Source organism: Hippopotamus amphibius, chromosome 12, assembly GCF_030028045.1.
Source record: "Hippopotamus amphibius kiboko isolate mHipAmp2 chromosome 12, mHipAmp2.hap2, whole genome shotgun sequence".
Classification (NCBI taxonomy): domain Eukaryota; kingdom Metazoa; phylum Chordata; class Mammalia; order Artiodactyla; family Hippopotamidae; genus Hippopotamus; species Hippopotamus amphibius.
Genome location: NC_080197.1, coordinates 23,704,506 through 23,721,790, shown reverse-complemented (window position 1 = coordinate 23,721,790; position 17,285 = coordinate 23,704,506). Strand labels below are relative to the sequence as shown.

The following is a 17,285-nucleotide window of genomic DNA, read 5'->3' as shown; positions in this document are numbered from 1 at the left end:
TGTACTCTTGACCTCTGCCCCACACTGTTAAGGGCAGGCCCGGAGTCTTCAGAAATCCTTCCAACCTTGAGATCTGGGGGGGCGTGGCTGACCTTCCCAGCATCTTGTCCCCTCCAGATCCAGCTGAGCCCTGTCTGTCTTCTCTCCGCAGGTTAGCTGCTGCCCGGGAGCGGCGCCCCGGGCACCGCGCTAGAGCCACGGCCCCCGCCCCGAGGGCCGGGATCATGAAGGGCCTCGGTGACGGCCGGCCCCGCCACCTCTCCGACAGCCTGGACCCACCGCACGCGCCCCTGCTCTCAGGGCCTGATCGCAACCCCTACCTGCTCTCGCCTACGGAGGCCTTTGCCCGCGAGGCTCGCTTCCCCGGGCAGAACGCTCTGCCAGGGGACGGGCTCTTCCCGCTCAACAACCAGCTGCCGCCACCCAGCAGCACCTTTCCCCGCATCCACTACAACTCCCACTTCGAAGTGCCAGAGGAGAGCCCCTTCCCCAGCCACGCCCAGGCCACCAAGATCAACAGGCTGCCCGCCAACCTCCTGGACCAGTTTGAGAAGCAGCTGCCCATCCACCGCGATGGCTTCAGCACACTCCAGTTCCCCCGCGGGGAGGCCAAGGCCAGGGGCGAGAGTCCTGGCCGCATCCGCCACCTGGTCCACTCGGTCCAGCGGCTCTTCTTCACCAAGGCGCCCTCCCTGGAGGGCACGGCAGGCAAGCTTGGCAGCAATGGCGGCAAGAAAGGTGGCCTGGAGGACGGCAAGGGCCGGAGGGCCAAGAGCAAGGAGCGGGCCAAGGCTGGGGAGCCCAAACGGCGCAGCCGCTCCAACATCTCGGGCTGGTGGAGCTCTGATGACAACTTGGACGGTGAGGGTGGCGCATTCCGCGGCGGCGGCCCAGCCTCTGGACTGATGACGCTAGGCCGCCAGGCGGAACGCAGCCAGCCACGCTACTTCATGCACGCCTACAACACCATCAGTGGACACATGCTCAAAGCCGCCAAGAACAACACCGCCGAGCTGACCGCCCCGCCACCCCCGCCCGCACCCCCGGCCACCTGCCCCAGCCTTGGGGTGGGCACCGACACCAACTATGTCAAGCGGGGCTCCTGGTCCACTCTGACCCTCAGCCACGCCCACGAGGTCTGCCAGAAGACCTCAGCCACCTTGGATAAGAGCCTACTAAAGTCCAAATCCTGCCACCAAGGTCTCGCCTACCATTACCTGCAGGTGGGTCCCTGCCAGGGTCAGGGTAGGGTGAGGGGTTGTGGCTAAGGCACCAGTTTGAGGCCCAGCTGTGTCACAGATTGACTTGGAAAGTTGTTTCCCCAGGCCTCTGTTTACTCATCTATGAAATGGGTGGCTGGTGGTATCTTGCTAATAAGAGGATTCCTTCCACTGGGCATGCTCTTAGCAGACATTGATTAGGACCCTTCTGAGACCAGCCCTAAGTAGGGACTAAAACATGTCCCTGCCCTTTGGAAGAAAAATCTGGAAGCTGTGCCATCTATCCCCTCCTAGGATCAATTGCCTGGCATTCTTCTTGCCAGCCTCCTGCCTGGTACTGCCACCAGACTGGGGGCTCCTTGAGGACAGGGACCATATCTGGTGCAGTTCTGTGTCCCCAAGGGCCAAGACAGGGTGTTTCACACAGAAAGTACTCAAGAAGCATGAGAGGAGAGAGGGGTAGATGAACAGATGGACACTTAAAGGAATAGAGCGAGAAATAAGAAGACATCCTCCCGATTATCAGGATGCTGGGAGAGAAAGACACATGAACAGACAGTCCTGTCAGCGTGAGCAGAATGTGATGGAGGTGAGCCGGGGGGCTGCAGGAGCCCAGAGGCCCTAACTCCATTTGAGGGACTAGCTTTTTTCTTTGAAACACTCATGTTTATTGAGGCGCTTATTATGCACCAAGGCCACACTCTTGGGAAGTGGCAGAAGGCTCAGAGATGTCCCTGCTGCTGCACATGTGCTGGGTCTCTCAAGGGCAGGGTGAGTGGCTGTGAACTGGGTGGCTCCTGAGGCCAGAGCCCAAGCTGTGGGTGAAAATTACAGAAGCGGATTTTGGTTCGCCTGCAGATGGAAGGGGCTGCTTCTGTAGGTAGTGAGCACCTCATCTTGGAGGGCATGTCAGCACAGGCCTGGCCAGGCTTCGGGAGCACAGTAGATGCATTTTGAACCAGATGAGCATCAAAGTCTGACAGGGCCCTGAGTTCTTGTCATTCTATATAAAATTCCAAAGACAGGGAGACTATTGGGGATGGGATGGGGGTGGGGCGAAAGGCTTTTTTTTTTTTCAATAGGAGGGAAATGAAACCTAGGCAGTATTTCCTATATTGAAGGCTTTTGTGGCTCTCAATCTGCTTCCTTGGTTTAGAAACATCAGAGAGGGTGGTGTGTGACCTAGCTCCCTCTCAAATGATGTGGTTTGGTCTGATCATGTGAAAATGCTTCAGAAACACCATGAAACAGTGGCCCTGCAGGCCCTGGGGTGGTGCTGCCTGCTTGCGCAACAGGAGGTAGGTGAGTAAGGGCTGGGGAAGCAACAGATGTTGAGCAGGGATATAGAAAACCACCTTCCCAAGGGACAGGTGGAGGGAGGAAGGATGGACCAGCAAATGGTTTGGGGTAGAATGCGCAGGCCCTGGTGACTGGCGGGGCAGTCAGCTGGGGAGGAGGCTGTTAATGGGAAGCGGCAGTGGGGCCCTGGGGTGGGAGTCCCAGGCAGGGACCCTCCCTCAGCCAAGAATCAGCCACTGGCAATGCGAGAACGGAGAAGGACGTGGTCTCTGTGCAGGCCTGGTGATTTGGGGAGTGTGCACTTGTGGACATGGTGAAGGATGGGTGTGCTGTGTACACTAAGAAACTCCATTTGAGGGACTAGCTTTTTTCTTTGAAACTGTGTGCCTGGGTGTCCGTGGTGACGTAGAGACCCAGTGCGGGTGTGTGCTCTGTATGTATTGAGGCGGGGACACACTGAGATGTGTCCACAGTGCGGTGGTGGCTCGTGTGCGTGTGAGGGCCTGTGTACGCTCTGTGTTCACACCGTGCACTCACTGAGGGGCGGGCACATGCTGAAGTGGCTGGGTGTGTCCTTGGGGAAAGGGGTGTGTGGGGGAAGGGTACGCTTGCTCTCTGAGATGCGTGCACGTGGCACGGTGTGTTCACTGTGCTCAGGCTGAGCTGTGCGTGAGTGCTGAGGTGAGCACACTCCGTAAGGGGGTGAACATCCACTGCGGGGACACACCAGCGGGTATCAGGTGAACCAGGGTATAGACCGTGTGTGCTGCCTGCAGCAGCTGGCAGAGCCTGACCTCAGCAGGGCAGGGGAGGTCCCCTCAGTTGGTTTCTGCCCCTGTAAGCACTGGGGACCAGGGCTGCCCTCACGGCTGTGACCTCATTTGCCCTTATCCCAGCCACCTTCCACAGATGGGGTCCCTGGAGCTCAGATGGAAACACTGAACCCTTTCTCCAGCTCGTCATGTGACTGCCAAACCCCAGAGAGCCCTGTGCTCTTTATACCTCAGTTTACCCATCTATAGGATGAGGAATGTTATTTGGCCCCAAAGACCTCACCCCCGTACTGATGTGCTAGGATCCCCTGCCATCCTCCTCCACCATCCTAGGGTCCAGGGGCCTCTCTTAGGCCTGCTGTTCTCCTCTGTGCGGTGGGATCTGAGATAGCCCAGGAAGTGATGGGAACACAGCGGCGCTCAGAAGCGTAGCTGCAGTGGAAGTCGTTGTGGTCATTCTGTCTGGGTGGTTTTCTCCTGGGATCCATGGAGAAATCTGAGGTCGGAGAAGGCCACATATAGAAGCAGCTGGCAGAGCTGGTTCTAGAACCCGGGTATCCTTCCCAACCCCGGCTCTGCCCTGCTGCTGAGTGCTTCAGTGGCAGTACCCAGCACCGAAGGCCGAATTCTCCGAGGTGGGCAGCGAGGGAGCTTCAAAAGGTCCTGGAGATGGGGGTTCTAGCCCGCAGCTGACTCCCCAGGTGATGAGCCCGAGGCTGGGTGACCGGCGGCGCGCCGGGGGTGTGCGCTGCTCCCCGAGCCACTCTCGCTGAGGGCTGTCCGCCCATCCGCAGGTGCCCGGCGGCGGCGGCGAGTGGACCACCTCGCTGCTGTCCCCGCGCGAGGCGGACTCCGCGGCCGAGGGCCCCATCCCGTGCCGGAGAATGCGCAGCGGCAGCTACATCAAGGCCATGGGCGACGAGGACAGTGACGAGTCCGGCGGCAGCCCCAAGCCCTCCCCCAAGACGGCGGCGCGGCGCCAGAGCTACCTGAGGGCCACGCAGCAGTCGCTGGGAGAGCAGAGCAATCCCCGCAGGTGAGCGCACAGTCGCGCCCCCCAGAGTCGCGCCCGCAGGCCAGCCCCGCCCCCCGGAAGCCCCGCCCCTGGGAGAGCCTCTCCGAAGTCCAAGTCCCGCCCCAGGACGTCTCTGCTCACCAGGGAGTCCTGCCGCCTGGGAACCCCGCACCAGAAACCCTGGCAGCTAGTGAGTTCTGCTCCCTAAGTGGACCACGCCCTTAAAGCGAGCCACGCCCCTGTTGGCCACGCCCCCAGGCTTACCCGGCGCCCTGGGACCTTGCCAACGGGCGTGCTCTCCTCTGGGAAAGGCTCTTTACACACGCACAACCCTGGCTCACAGGCAAGCCTTGCTCTCTAGGTGAGCCCCTCACAGGTATGCCCCACCCCTGAGAACCTCGACTTCCTCCTCTTCGGCCGCCCAGAGAGCCCAGCCCCACAGATGAATCCTGCCCTCCAGCCTCAATTCCAGGTGAACCGGTGACCCCGATGATCCAGGCCCCCTAGGTGAGCCCTCCTTCAGGTTAGCCACCTTCCTGAGATCTTCGTCCTGAGGTTGGCCCCTGCACTTTGATAAGTTGATTCTGGAGAGCCCCGCTACTTGGTTAACCACTCCATAAGGCCTCCACAGTTAAGTCCTGACCGCAGGTGAGCCTTCTCCTTTGGAAAATCATAAGGGGAGTCTCTCTAGAGTGACTGGCCCAGGTAAACCCTGCCCACGGGAGCCATATCCCCAGGTGATTTCCACTCCCACAGGAGAACCGCCCCAGGGGATCCTCTTCTTCAGCTTAGCGCACCTGCCCTTAGTGAGCCCACCTCCTGTGCCAGCACTGCCCAGGGAAGGCCACCGCCCCCTTCTGCCAGGGCCCCTGTAACTGATCCCTGAGTTGAGCTCCAAGACTGGGGGTGAGGGAAGATCCAGCAGCCAAAGGGAGATAGCCTTCACCTGTCCCATCCCGCGGCCTGGCATTCACCAATGGAGTCTCATCCTTTTGCTTTAAGACTAGGAAGAGTTAGTGAAAGTGAGAAGAATGAAATGCAGGCACACAGAAAGCAACAATAAACATGTTAGAGGAGCGAGCCTTTCACATGCAGACGTCACCGTGGGGATTAGAACAAAAAAGAATGAGTATAAAACAGGCGAAAATTGGTATAGGCGATTCAGAACCCACTGAGGAAGAGAAACAGGCAAGTCAGAAACAGTCAAAAGACTTGGAAGAATTAAAGGAAACAAGGTTAGTCCTAGTTCTTCAACTCCTGGGGCGACAGCCAAGGCTCCACGGAGGAGGTAGCCCAGGAGGACTGCAGCAGAGGGAAGAGAGTAGGGCAGGTGACAGCAGCACTGAGGCAGGGGATCTCATTGGCTGGGACAGAAGGCAGGGAATGGCCTGCAGGTGGGAATTCAGGATACCACCAGCCATTCCTAGGTCTCACTCTCTCTGAGCCTCAGTTTCCCTAGCTTTAAGTGAAGGGGGCTGAGCCGGATGATCTCTAAGACCCCTTCTACTCCCGAGATCCTACAATTCCTTGAATGACCTTGGGCATGGAGGTGGGCGAGGTGGGCAGGACCAGGGCACAGGCCCTGAATGAGAGGGAATTGATAATAGTAGTACAGGCATACCTGAGACCACTACAATCAAATGAGTCACATGAATTTCTTTGTTTCCCAGTGCATGTTTACACTATAGTCTATTGTGTGCAATAACATTCTTTTAAAATGTACATACCTTAATTTTAAAATGCTTTATTGCTGAAAAATGCTAACCATCACCTGACAACTCAGGGTTGCCACAAACCTTCAATTTGTTTAAAAAAAAAAAAAAACACAAAACACCAAAAACAAAAAAACAACCAATATCTGCAGAGTACAGTAAAGTGAAATGCAGTAAAAGGAGTATTCCTGCAGTAACAGGAATGAGGGCCATCTGTTAGCAGTTGCTGCTCTGGGCTCTATGCCTGCCTCAGTACCCTTTAATCTGCATCACTGAAACCTCCTCACAGCCCCAGCAGGCAGGCGCAATGACACCCCCACTTTATAGGTGAGGAAACTGAGACTTAAGGGATGATGACTTGCTCAGGATCAGCCAGTGAGGAAGCTGGATTCCAATCCAAGTTTGTTTATGTCCAATCCAAGTTTGTTATGAGCTCTTGGCTTCCTGGACCTTATTTCCAGAGCAGTGGTGGGGGGATGCCCAGGGTCAGGTAGATGTGGGAAAAATGGAAGAGCTGGGGCTATGGGGAGAAGTGGTAAGTCTTCAGTGGCTTGGTGGAGGTTTACCTGGACATTGTGTCAAAACTGATGACCTTTAGGCAGCCCAGGCCAGAGGTCAAGGCTGTGGACCTTGACCCATCTCCTCTAACCAACCCCTGGAATTGCCTCAGGCCTACAGAGAAGGGGGCTGTAGAATTGAGAATGTCAAAAGCAAGCTTGTGCTGCCATCTGGCGGCTGCAGCAGAGATGAGGCGGTGAGGGCCCTCCAGACTCACAAGGCTTCCAAAAGCTGGGAGCTCTCCTTTCTCCTCACCCCCCATACTACCCAGGCTGGCATCACCCCCCATTTTTCCCTCGACCACCGGATGACCTTGGCCAGTTTTTCCCCCTCTGGGCCTCAGTTTCCCAGGCTGAGCAAAGGGTGGGCTGAGCCCCATCTGCTCCCCATCCCCACCAGGAGTCTGGACCGCCTGGATTCAGTGGACATGCTGCTGCCCTCCAAGTGTCCAAGCTGGGAGGAGGACTACAATCCCGTCAGCGACAGCCTCAACGACTCCAGCTGCATCAGCCAGGTGAGGGTAGCGGACAGCTCTCTCAATGGGCTTGGGAGAGCCCCAACTCCAGCTCAGGAGAAGGACAGACGTCCAGGCCCAGCGTCTGTTGAGTGGTCCCTGAGTGTCTGCCTTGTGCTTCTGTTCGGTCTTTGTTCCTGAAGCTGCCTGTGTGTGTCTCTTCCCCACTGACTGTCCTGTGGCTAGAGAGCAGTCACAGGGCCTGACATTGATGGCCTAAGCTGCGGGCGCAGAGGGAAGGGCCACGCCACTACTGTAGACCCAGGAGCCGTGAGGATAGGGAGCTAGAGACCTGGCTTTGAATCCTGGGTTTGTCTTGTTACCGACAGTATGAACCCAGGACAAAGCACCCCCTCCCTGAACCTCAGTTTCCTGACTTACCACCAGAGGGTGATAACTCCTGTTTCAAAGGGTTGTGAGGAATCAGTGAGATACCAAACATAGTGTGCTCAGTGAGGGCTGGCTCCCTTGGTGGCTGTTGTTGTCATCTTGCTGTGTGACTTCGGGCAAGTTGCTGCTCCCCTCTGGACCTCCATGTCCCACCTGCAAACTGGATAGTTGGACTTCCAGGGCCCAGCCAGCTCTGCCCCTAATAGCAATAAACATGCTGTGCTGTACTATTAGTTCTCTCAACCATCAGCTCCTTGATCCCTCACAGCCTCCCCCAGAGGGGGCCTTATCACCCATATCCCCATTTCACAGATGAGGAAACTGAGGCCCAGATAGGTGGGGTCACACAGCTAGGAGGAGGCAAAGCTGGGCAGAGATCTAGGGCTGTCAGACCCAGACTTGGACCTCAGCCTTGGACCAACAGACTTGGACTGTGTTGTGCACAGTACTTTACAGTTTGCAAAGGGACAACCAGCCAGGGCTTGAGGGCTACCCGCCCGCCGCCATGGTGTGGATGGGGAGACGAGGCCCCGAGAGGGCAGACACCTGCCAATAGTAGCACCGTGAGGCCACAGAGGCAGCCAGGTGCAGACCCAGCCGCCACTCTGGGCAGGAACAGGCCCCAGGTCCCACCACGTGCAGCCCCAGGGCCGGGCTAATGGACTACTTAGGAGTGAAAGGCTTTCGGACCCCAGCTCCTCACCACACCATTATTCCTGGCCCAGCCAAGCCCTCCCCAGCGCCCCACCCTCAGCACTGTCATTCCCAGACTCCAAGGAGACTGAACTCAGATGTGGAGAGAGGTAGAGCCCCCCCAGCCAGGAGACCCTCCACCCCTGCCATCCTCATCCAGGCCCCTCCAAGTCTCACCTGAATGGTTGTCCTGGCCTCCTTGCCTGCCACCCCCAATATATTCTCAGAGGCCAAAGGGAGCTTGAAAAAGATGTCACCTGCTCCCATCTCACGCCCGTGAAAGCCAGACCCGTGAGGCCCAGCCTCCCTTTCAGAAGTGATTGCTGATGTGCTCTGTCACTCACTCTGCTCCAGCCACACTGGCCCCCTTTTGCTCCTCGCACACCTCCTTCCTGCCCAGGCCCCCTGCATTTGCTCCTCCCTCTCTCAGGAGCATCTTCTCTCAGATCCTTGCACAGCTGGTTCTTCTCTGTGTTCCAGGTCTTGGCTCAAATGTCACGTCAGAGGGACCTGCCTATCACTCGCCTCAGGGGATCCCCAGGGTCCGTTCCGTTACTCTGCTTAATTTTCTTGACAGTATCTGGAGTTATACTTGTTTGCTTATTTACTTGATGTCTGTCTCACTCTTAAGACTGGGAGCTCCCTGCACATGGGGACCTTGCTGTCTTGTCCCCACAGCATCCCCAGCACGTGGCACAGGGCCCATGGGTGTTTGCTGAATGGACGTCTTTCCGCCCTGTCTCTCCCATCCTGTCTGTTCTCTCATCCCTCAGTCTTCCTGTTTTTTTCTCCCCTCATTCACAGTTTTCTCTGATTCTCTCCCGTGTGTCTCATCTCCATGTTTCTCTCTTGGTGTGTCTCTCTCTCTCACATGCACCATCTCCATCCCCCGCCTGGCCCCAGCACCTGGAACAATTTTGTCCTTTGGCTATGCTTAAAGGTACATGGCATCAGCCAGGCTGGGGACCCCAGCAGGTCTCTTCCACTAACCCCTGCCCAGCCCCAGCCCTCTCCTAGGCCAGAGTCCTCTGAACCCCCAAACCCTCGCCCCATAAAGTTTGAGTGAGCAGAGCCACATAGGTGGCCCCAAAGTCAGAGATGTCCAGTTCTGTCTGTGTCTCTGAGGCCTCAACTCCTGCCAGAAGAAGCCCCCCTCTCACCATGCACTGGACTATGTAAGCCCTGACCAGGGAAGAGGAGCCTCTGGGCTCTGTCCCTCATCAATAGAGCCTGGGGGCTGCCTGCCCAGGTGAGAGGCAGCAGATGGTACATCCCTGGTCCCAAAAGCCAACCCAGGAGAAAGACTTATAAACAGCAGATTACAAGTCCTCAACGTCACCCAGCCCCAGAAGGAGTAAGCCTCCCATCCCTGGAGGAGGCCAAGACCTCCTCAGCCAGTCTGGGGAGGAGGTTAGACCCACCAGCCCCAAGTTCTCTCGCAGCCAAGCCTGAATACCCCACCCCAGCCCGCAGCCTTGGTCTCCCCATAATCTTCCCCATCTCTTTCCTGCAGATTTTTGGACAGGCCTCCCTGATCCCCCAGTTGTTTGGCCACGAGCAGCAGGTCAGTATGTTTGCCATTCTCTCGTCCCCCAATCCCAGAGGCCAGGGCTGGGTCTCAGGCACCTCAGTGGTCCTGGCCCCTGATCTGGGCAGGTGCAGGCAGAGCCAGCACCAGGAAAGTCACCTCCAGTGAGGATGGCGTCGGGGCTCACATTGGTGCCCAGACCTTCCACTCTTTGGCCCTATCACTTCACTCCTCTGTGCCTCAGTTTCCTCTTCTCAAAAATGGAAAAGAATGGGCTAGTTCTATGGCAAGAATAACCCTAGGATATTGGCACAGCATTGTAAATCAACTATTCTTTAATTTAAAAAATTTTTTTAAAAATAATAACCCCAGGATAAGGGAAGGTCTACCCTGAGAGTTTCTATCTCCCGCCTTCCTCTCCTCCCCCAAAGCCTGGGAAAGGCCTGGGGGGACTGTTCCATTTGGATGGATCGGGGCAGGGGGCATTGGCCTCCACATCCAAGCCCCCAAGATCCCCTGACTTTTCTCCTTTCTTGGGTTCCAACAAGACCTTTAAGGATGTTAGGGTTCTGGAATGAATGCAGAGACTTTTTGAGTTTACCAAAGCTGGTGAAGACGACGCCAGTTCTGGTACTGCCTGCCTGTCCTAAAGGTACCCCCTCCCACGCACACCCATCCCGCCCCTGGAAGTGGTCTTCTCCTCCCTCCCAGGCCCCAGCCCCAAGGCCAGATAGACAGGCAGGGAAAGTGCTCTGAGCTCAAGTCCTCATTGTGGCCAGGAGTGGGCAAGGGACTGGTCCAAGGCCACACAGCCTACAGGGCAGAACTAGGACTGGCCCCACATCTTCCAGCCACAAATGCCTCCTGTGCCTCCCACCCGCATATCATAGTTCTTCTTGAGCACACAGTTGCAGAGGGTCTTTGGGGAGCCCAGAGTATGCCAGGTGACCTCTTCCTTCCTTCAACAGCGATAAGGGTGTGATGTGTTCACATATAAAACCCTCAGGGCAGTCCCCTAGTCACAGTATGTCCTCAGTGATACACATAGCAACAGCATTAACCAACTGGCCTCTCCCCAAGATCTTGGGAGCATCTTAACCAACACTGACAAATCCTTGCACTCACCTCGCAGAGCTGCCTGTAATAACAGGTACAGGTTATCAGGTGCTTACTTTCCCCAACACTATTCAAAGCATGTAATATGAATGATCTCATTTAATCTCGACCACAATTCTGTGAAATCTGGTCTCCAATTAGCCCCCATTTTATAGATGGGGAAACTGAGGCACGGAGCAGTTAAGTGACTTGCCCACACTCATATTGTAAGAAACTTGTGGACCTAGGAATGAAACTCTGGCCGTCTAGCTCCAGAGCTGGGCCATTACCGTGCAATCCCAAATCAAGACCTCACTGCCCTTGGCAATCATGAGGGCCTCTCAGTATACCTCAGGTTGCAGCTTTGGAGGATAAACACCTATCTCTTTAATACCCCCTCCAGGTGAATTTTGGGTATGTCACATGGCCTGTATTTTAATTTAGCAGTGCTGTTTGATAGAACTTTCTGTGATGATTGGAAATGTTCTGTAATCCATGTTGTCCAATAAGGTAGCATGAGCAAGTGAAATGTGGCTGAATTTTTTTTAATTTTGATTAATTTAAACCCACATAGCCACACGTGGTTAGTTGCTACCGTATTGGACAGAGCAAATTTAGACCTTTCCAAACATATACTCCAAATTGGGTGACGAGCCATCCAGCTGTTTTACCTGATGCAGTGCCAGACGAGTGCACAGGCATTCCATTCCATTTAGGTGAGGAAGCTGTGATCCAGAGGATGGTGCTGGCCTGAGGTCACAGTCCAGGCCCAGCTTCATCTTTTCCTCCACATGGTGCTCACTCAACTTTTGCCCCCTCCCCACTAGCCCAGGTGTCTCCCAGGACCCCCACCCAGTGTCCATCTTTAGCCAGCTGACTCCTCAGCTTATACTCTGTGATCCTCAGGTACCGAGATGGGCTGAGACATGGGTCAGAGAGACCCTTCCAGAACCCTTGGAGAGTGTATGCCTGATGAGGGCTCTTTATGCTCACACCTCCAGGTGCAGATTTGTAGGATCTTGAACGGTCATCTCTAGAGGGACACTCAGAAACCATCCAGATGAGGCTGAGCTAGATGTGAGATGGCAAATAGCATATATACCGCCATTCTCCAGACTGCCCATGGTAGACATGACTAATCAATCCTCACTGCCACTGCCCTCATAACAGGATTATTTTCTCTCACCGGACTATTGTATCAGCTTCATCTCTGGCCTCTGCCTCCATTCCAGACCCTCGATCCAATATCCATTCTGTACACCAGGGCTGGATTAATCTTCCTTAAATACACATTTGGAATATTGATTCTGCTACTTCCTCACTGGGTACACCTGGCAAGTATCTTCCCCTCAGTAGCCCTCAGTTTCTTTGCTTATAAAAATGAAGGAATTGGACCATAAGATGGTAAATATCTAGCACACCTGTTGCCACCTCCCCATTCCAAAATTCAGGGCAGGCATTACTAATTGATTATAGCCTTCTTTCTCATTGAATTCAGATGTGACCTCAGACTCTATTAATTAGTCAGTCTGGACGCACGAGATATAACCTAGTTAATATCCTAGGAAGTATGTTTAATAGTTTCTCCTCCATTGTAGAGATGGGGAAATTGAGGCCCAGAGAGGTGAGAGGGGCTGTGTATTTTTTAAGGGCTCCAACTGCCCATCTCATGCCCTGAGTGAGATGGGAGCAGGAAGGTGGGCGTAATTGAGGCACCACAGACTCCAGCTCTGCAGCTGAGCCGACCACCAAGCATTCCTCCCATCAGAATGGGCAAAGCCGGCCCCTGATGCCTGCTTTTGCCCGGACAGGTACGGGAGGCAGATCTGAGCGACCAGTATGAGGCAGCCTGCGAGTCGGCCTGCAGTGAAGCAGAGTCGACTGCGGCGGAGACTCTAGACTTGCCGCTGCCCAGCTACTTCCGCTCCCGCAGCCACAGCTACCTGCGCGCCATCCAGGCCGGCTGCTCGCAGGAGGAGGACAGTGTTTCCCTGCAGTCCCTTTCCCCACCGCCCAGCACCGGCAGCCTCAGCAATAGCCGCACGCTTCCGAGTGAGTACCGAGATATGGGGCGGGGTTTGTTTATTTGTTTTGCAAGAGGACCCCGGGAACCATTCCTGGTGGACCAGAGCTGGGAAGGAATCCCTGGCGGGTGAGCCAGGATTGGAGGAGTGCTTAGCAAAAAAGCAGGAGGCCTTGGGGCTGAACTTCCCACCAACTGATGAACTGGAGCTCAAATGGGGGCCGGGGTGGGGGGGGCGGGCAGGTCACAGAGGAAGATGTCAACACTGGGGGTGGGGTGAGGGGGTCGAGAGGGTGGGAGCTTGTGAGATATTTGACTCTGTAGACCCTGGCTCAGAGCACCCACCTGCTGGTGGGCAGGGCTCACTGAAGCCCTACTTACCTGTTTGGATTGGTTCAGGTAGACAGACCTGTGGGGAGGGTGTGCCCCTGCAGGGAAGAGGATGGGATTTGCATTGAGCCTGGGTTTGCAGGTTTCTCTCACATTTACAATCAGGGACAACGTGTCCTCCCTGATACTTCTTCTAAGTTCTCTGACTGTAACCCAGGCACAATCAGAGAAAAAGGGGACCCTCTGTCCCAGAGCAAGCCATGAACCTCAAGACCCAGGATGGCTTAGTAGAGATAACTTCAATCTCACCCTGACTAGCGAGTTTTCCTCCTTGAGCCTCAGTTTCCCCATCTATAAATTGAGGCATAAGCCAGACTTCAGAGAGCTTTCAGGGAGATGAAATAAGGCTGTGCCTGGGGAAGTTTAGGCGGGCCCTTGCATGTGGTAGGAGCTGACAAGTATAGCTGTTATCACTGGTTCTCAGACTTGACTCTGAGCCTCCTGACAATCAAAGGCATTTGGGGTTGGATTATTGTAGGAAAAGACACGTGTTTCAAGTGCTCAGTTGGTGTGTTTGATATAAGTAAGTGAGCCTGAATCTCATGGGTGTTCTATACACAAGAAACCAGCTTATTGACTGAATGAACTGCAAAGGCAGGGGGCAGAGCAAGAAACTGCTTTGTTTCAAATCATGGGTGATGTATGTCTGGGCAGATCCCTGAGCTTTTCCAGTCACTTTTAGGCCTTCAGGAACAGTCTCGTGTTCAGGTATTGAAAGTCTGGTCTCATTTCAAAACAAAATATCAGTCTCGTCCTCTTCAGACCTCATGCACCTGCAGCTAGGGCCTGACTGGGCTGGGAAGCCCACAGCGGGGAGTGGGACGTGGTGGCCAGTGTCTTCTCTGTTCCTTGTTCACCAGTGGCCATTTCTGGTTCCTCCATTGAGGGGGGAGGTCGCTAGTGCAGGTGCGGTCTAGCATCAGGACTGTCTGTGCGATAGATGCCACTTGCTAGCTCTTTCTCTTAGGCGGCGCTTTCGGAGTTTCTCCTATCCTGCCAGGCCCTCGTGGCGTCTTCTTTCCTGGCATCGGCAGTCCCCCTCCAGGCCACTGCTGCTTATTCCCTCTCAGCTTCTCCATCCAGGGGTTCCCCTCCCCGCCCCCAGCCTCTTTTTGCCAGGGTTACCTGGCCCTGCCAGGTAGGCATCTTGGGCAGACTCCTCTGATGACAACTCCAGCCCTGCTGTCTCCCTCTGTTCCCACCTAACGCATGTGAAAATGAAGCCTGTGCCTTGCAGAACTCTGAAAGTATAGGTCTGCTGCAGCCTTCTCTCTAGGCCTGCTGTCACAGCTGGCCCTGCCAGCCTCTCCATTTTAGAAGTTTCCAGGCAGATGTTGGGGTCCAGGTTCTTTGGCTTCCAAATCCAGGGGGTCCCTGCCAGCTCTCCCAGGCACTCCTTTACAATCTTCTAGGAGCTCTGGGTAAAGGATCAGATTCCCCACATCATCAGGCCCAAGGGAAGTTCTCTAAGCACGAGGTGAGCCTGGGGAATCAGACAGCACCTCAGCAATTTTCTTCAAATAAACCTTCACTCACCAATCTCCCCCGACCCCAATCACTCATGAATGGACTGAGGATTGATGATGGGCTACATGTCCCAGAACTGTTTGGGTCCCAGTATTAGTCAGCTGTTTGCTACAATAGTGCTGCATAACAAACAACTACAAAAATCAGTGTAATACAAGTTACATTTCTTTCCTTTTTTTAAAAAAAATATTTATTTATTTATTTTTGGCTGCATTGGGTCTTCATTGCTGCGTGCAGACTTTCTCTAGTTGTGGCAAGCAGGGGCTATTCTTCATTGTGGTGCGCAGGCTTCCCATTGTGGTGGCTTCTCTTGTTGCGGAGCACAGGCCCCAGAGTGTACGGGCTTCAGTAGTTGTGGCTCGCAGGCTCTAGAGAGCAGGCTCAGTAGTTGTGGTGCACAGGCTTAGTTGCTCCACGGCATGTGGGATCCTCCTGGACCAAGGGATCGAACCTGCACTGGCAGGCGGATTCTTAACCACTGCACCACCAGGGAAGTCCCAACATTTATTTCTTGCTCCCGAGTTTGTGGGTCAGCTAGAATGGCTCTGCTCCACATGTTTCTCCCCCTTCTCCTGAGACCAAAGGGTCCTCCTGAGATCAGCGGTTTCGGCAGGGCGTGTTCTTCTTATGGTGATGGCAGAAGCACAAGAGAGCAAGCCTAACTACACAGGCACATTTCAAGGTCCCTGCTTGCATAATATCTGCTAAAATCCTATTGGTTAGAGGGAGTCCTATGACAGAGCTCAAAGACAAAAGACAAAGGATGAAGAAGTACCCTCCAACCTTTGTGTAAGAAACTGATTCATACGGTAAAGGGTGTGGATAGAGGAAGGGGTGAAGAATCAGGTCAGTCATTCAATCTCCTGTGGTCCACTTTCTTGGCCACACTTATTCATGTCCCTCTCACAGAAAATACCCTTATCCTAAAGATCTTGAAAAGTCTCATCCAATCACAACATCAAGATCTTATGGTACACCTGAAACTAACATAATATTGTAAATCAACTGTCCTTCAATAATAAATAAATAAATATTTTAAAAAGGAAAAAAGATCTCATGATCTGTGTCAGATCTGGGTGTGGCTTCTCTTGATCGAGCAACCTAAAAAAAAAAAAAAATATATATATATATATAAAAAGGTATCTACCTCCCACCCCCCCCACCCCCACCCCCACACATACACCCAGCATATGTTGGTGAAATAGGGACAGGATGACTGCAGTCCACACTCTTGTTCAGAAAGGAGGAAGAAAGAGTTCAGAGACTTACTGATCCATGGCCATTCTGAAGTCCTTCTGGGCAGATGTTGGGCAAATACTCTGGGATAGGGAATGTCTCCTGATTAGGCCCAAGTTTTATTCCCAGGTTCTATTCTTAAGCCATGGCTTCCTGTAACTCTTGGCTCTGCTCTCTGAAAGCCCTTCCTTTTCCATTAGCCTTTTTGGCCACGTCTAAAGAAAGCATTGGGGAATAGGCCTTAGGGCAGCCGAACAGCCTTCTTTGCCTGCTTCCTGCCTGAAGAAAGTGAGGGACCCAGATGTCTTTTTACATCTTGAGTGGTCTCAGTCCCCTTAGCCTGAGCTGCTCAGAGTTGTGGCCACAAACCTCCCTCAAACACTTTATAGGTTTTCTATGTATTTGATTCCACTTAATTCCATGTACCAAAAAGCACACCCTCAATTATTTTTGAGTCATGCCAGTGTCTCTCGACTCAATTGTGATGACTTTGGGTGCATCAGGCTGTGGGGCCATGCTCTTAAGCTTTCTGGAAGCCCTTCTGAGCAGCTGAACACATCTACTAAATGGTACCTTATTATTTTGAGTATTAATAAAAGATGTAACCACACCCTCAATTTGATCTGGCCCTCATGCTGTATCTTAACTGGCCATGACCTTGGTCTGATCTTTGTCCCCAGGCTGTATATTAATTTGAAACTGATTTACTGGCTGGAGAAGCTGGAGTTGACTGATTTATTTCCCAACACAGCAAGTTCTGGGCTCTCTGTATCCCTCTAAACACTCCCCGTGACACTCCCTATTTCTTTTATGAATTCCTCTTTCTTGTAAGTGTTTATCAAATTCAGCCCAAAGGAGCAAGCTCTTGCTTTCAGCATTTTATTTGGAAGCTATCTTGCCCAAATCCATTGGTTCTCTTCAATTTACTACAGATTGACAGTTTTACCAAGCATTTTTTCTCTGCATAGTATGCGTCATCTTTTTGCAATTCCCCTATGAGTTTGCTCACTGCTCACCAGTTGGTCCCAGAGCCAACGCTACATATTTTTGTTTTTGTTGCTAATACACCCCACTCTTGGTACCAATTTCTGTATCTATCAACTGTTATCACAGTAATGCTGTGTAACAAGCAAGCACATCTGATGTCAGTGGCACACCATAGTACACATTTGTTCTCATTTATGAGATCTCTGGTCGGCTGGCTCTACTCTGCGTGTCCTATATCCTCTTCCTGGAACCAAAGTGTACTCCTGGAATCAGTGCCCTAGCCAGGCCATATTCTCCTCATGGTGGTGGCAGAAGTATAAGAGGG

At 53.6% G+C, this 17,285-nt stretch overlaps 1 protein-coding gene across 2 annotated transcripts in view; it reads left to right on the top strand.

Annotated features, from left to right (window-relative positions):
* The first annotated feature begins 205 nt into the window (after nt 1-205).
* DLGAP4 (DLG associated protein 4) overlaps nt 206-17,285 on the top strand; it is an 86,762-nt gene continuing 69,682 nt past the window's right edge. For both annotated transcript variants that reach the window (XM_057701748.1, XM_057701755.1), the window contains exons 1-5: nt 206-1,223; nt 4,087-4,328; nt 6,977-7,091; nt 9,688-9,738; nt 12,609-12,849. In XM_057701748.1, coding sequence (XP_057557731.1) covers nt 225-1,223; nt 4,087-4,328; nt 6,977-7,091; nt 9,688-9,738; nt 12,609-12,849 — 1,648 coding nt within the window. In that variant the 5' untranslated portion in view covers nt 206-224. The remainder of the gene's footprint in view (nt 1,224-4,086; nt 4,329-6,976; nt 7,092-9,687; nt 9,739-12,608; nt 12,850-17,285) is intronic.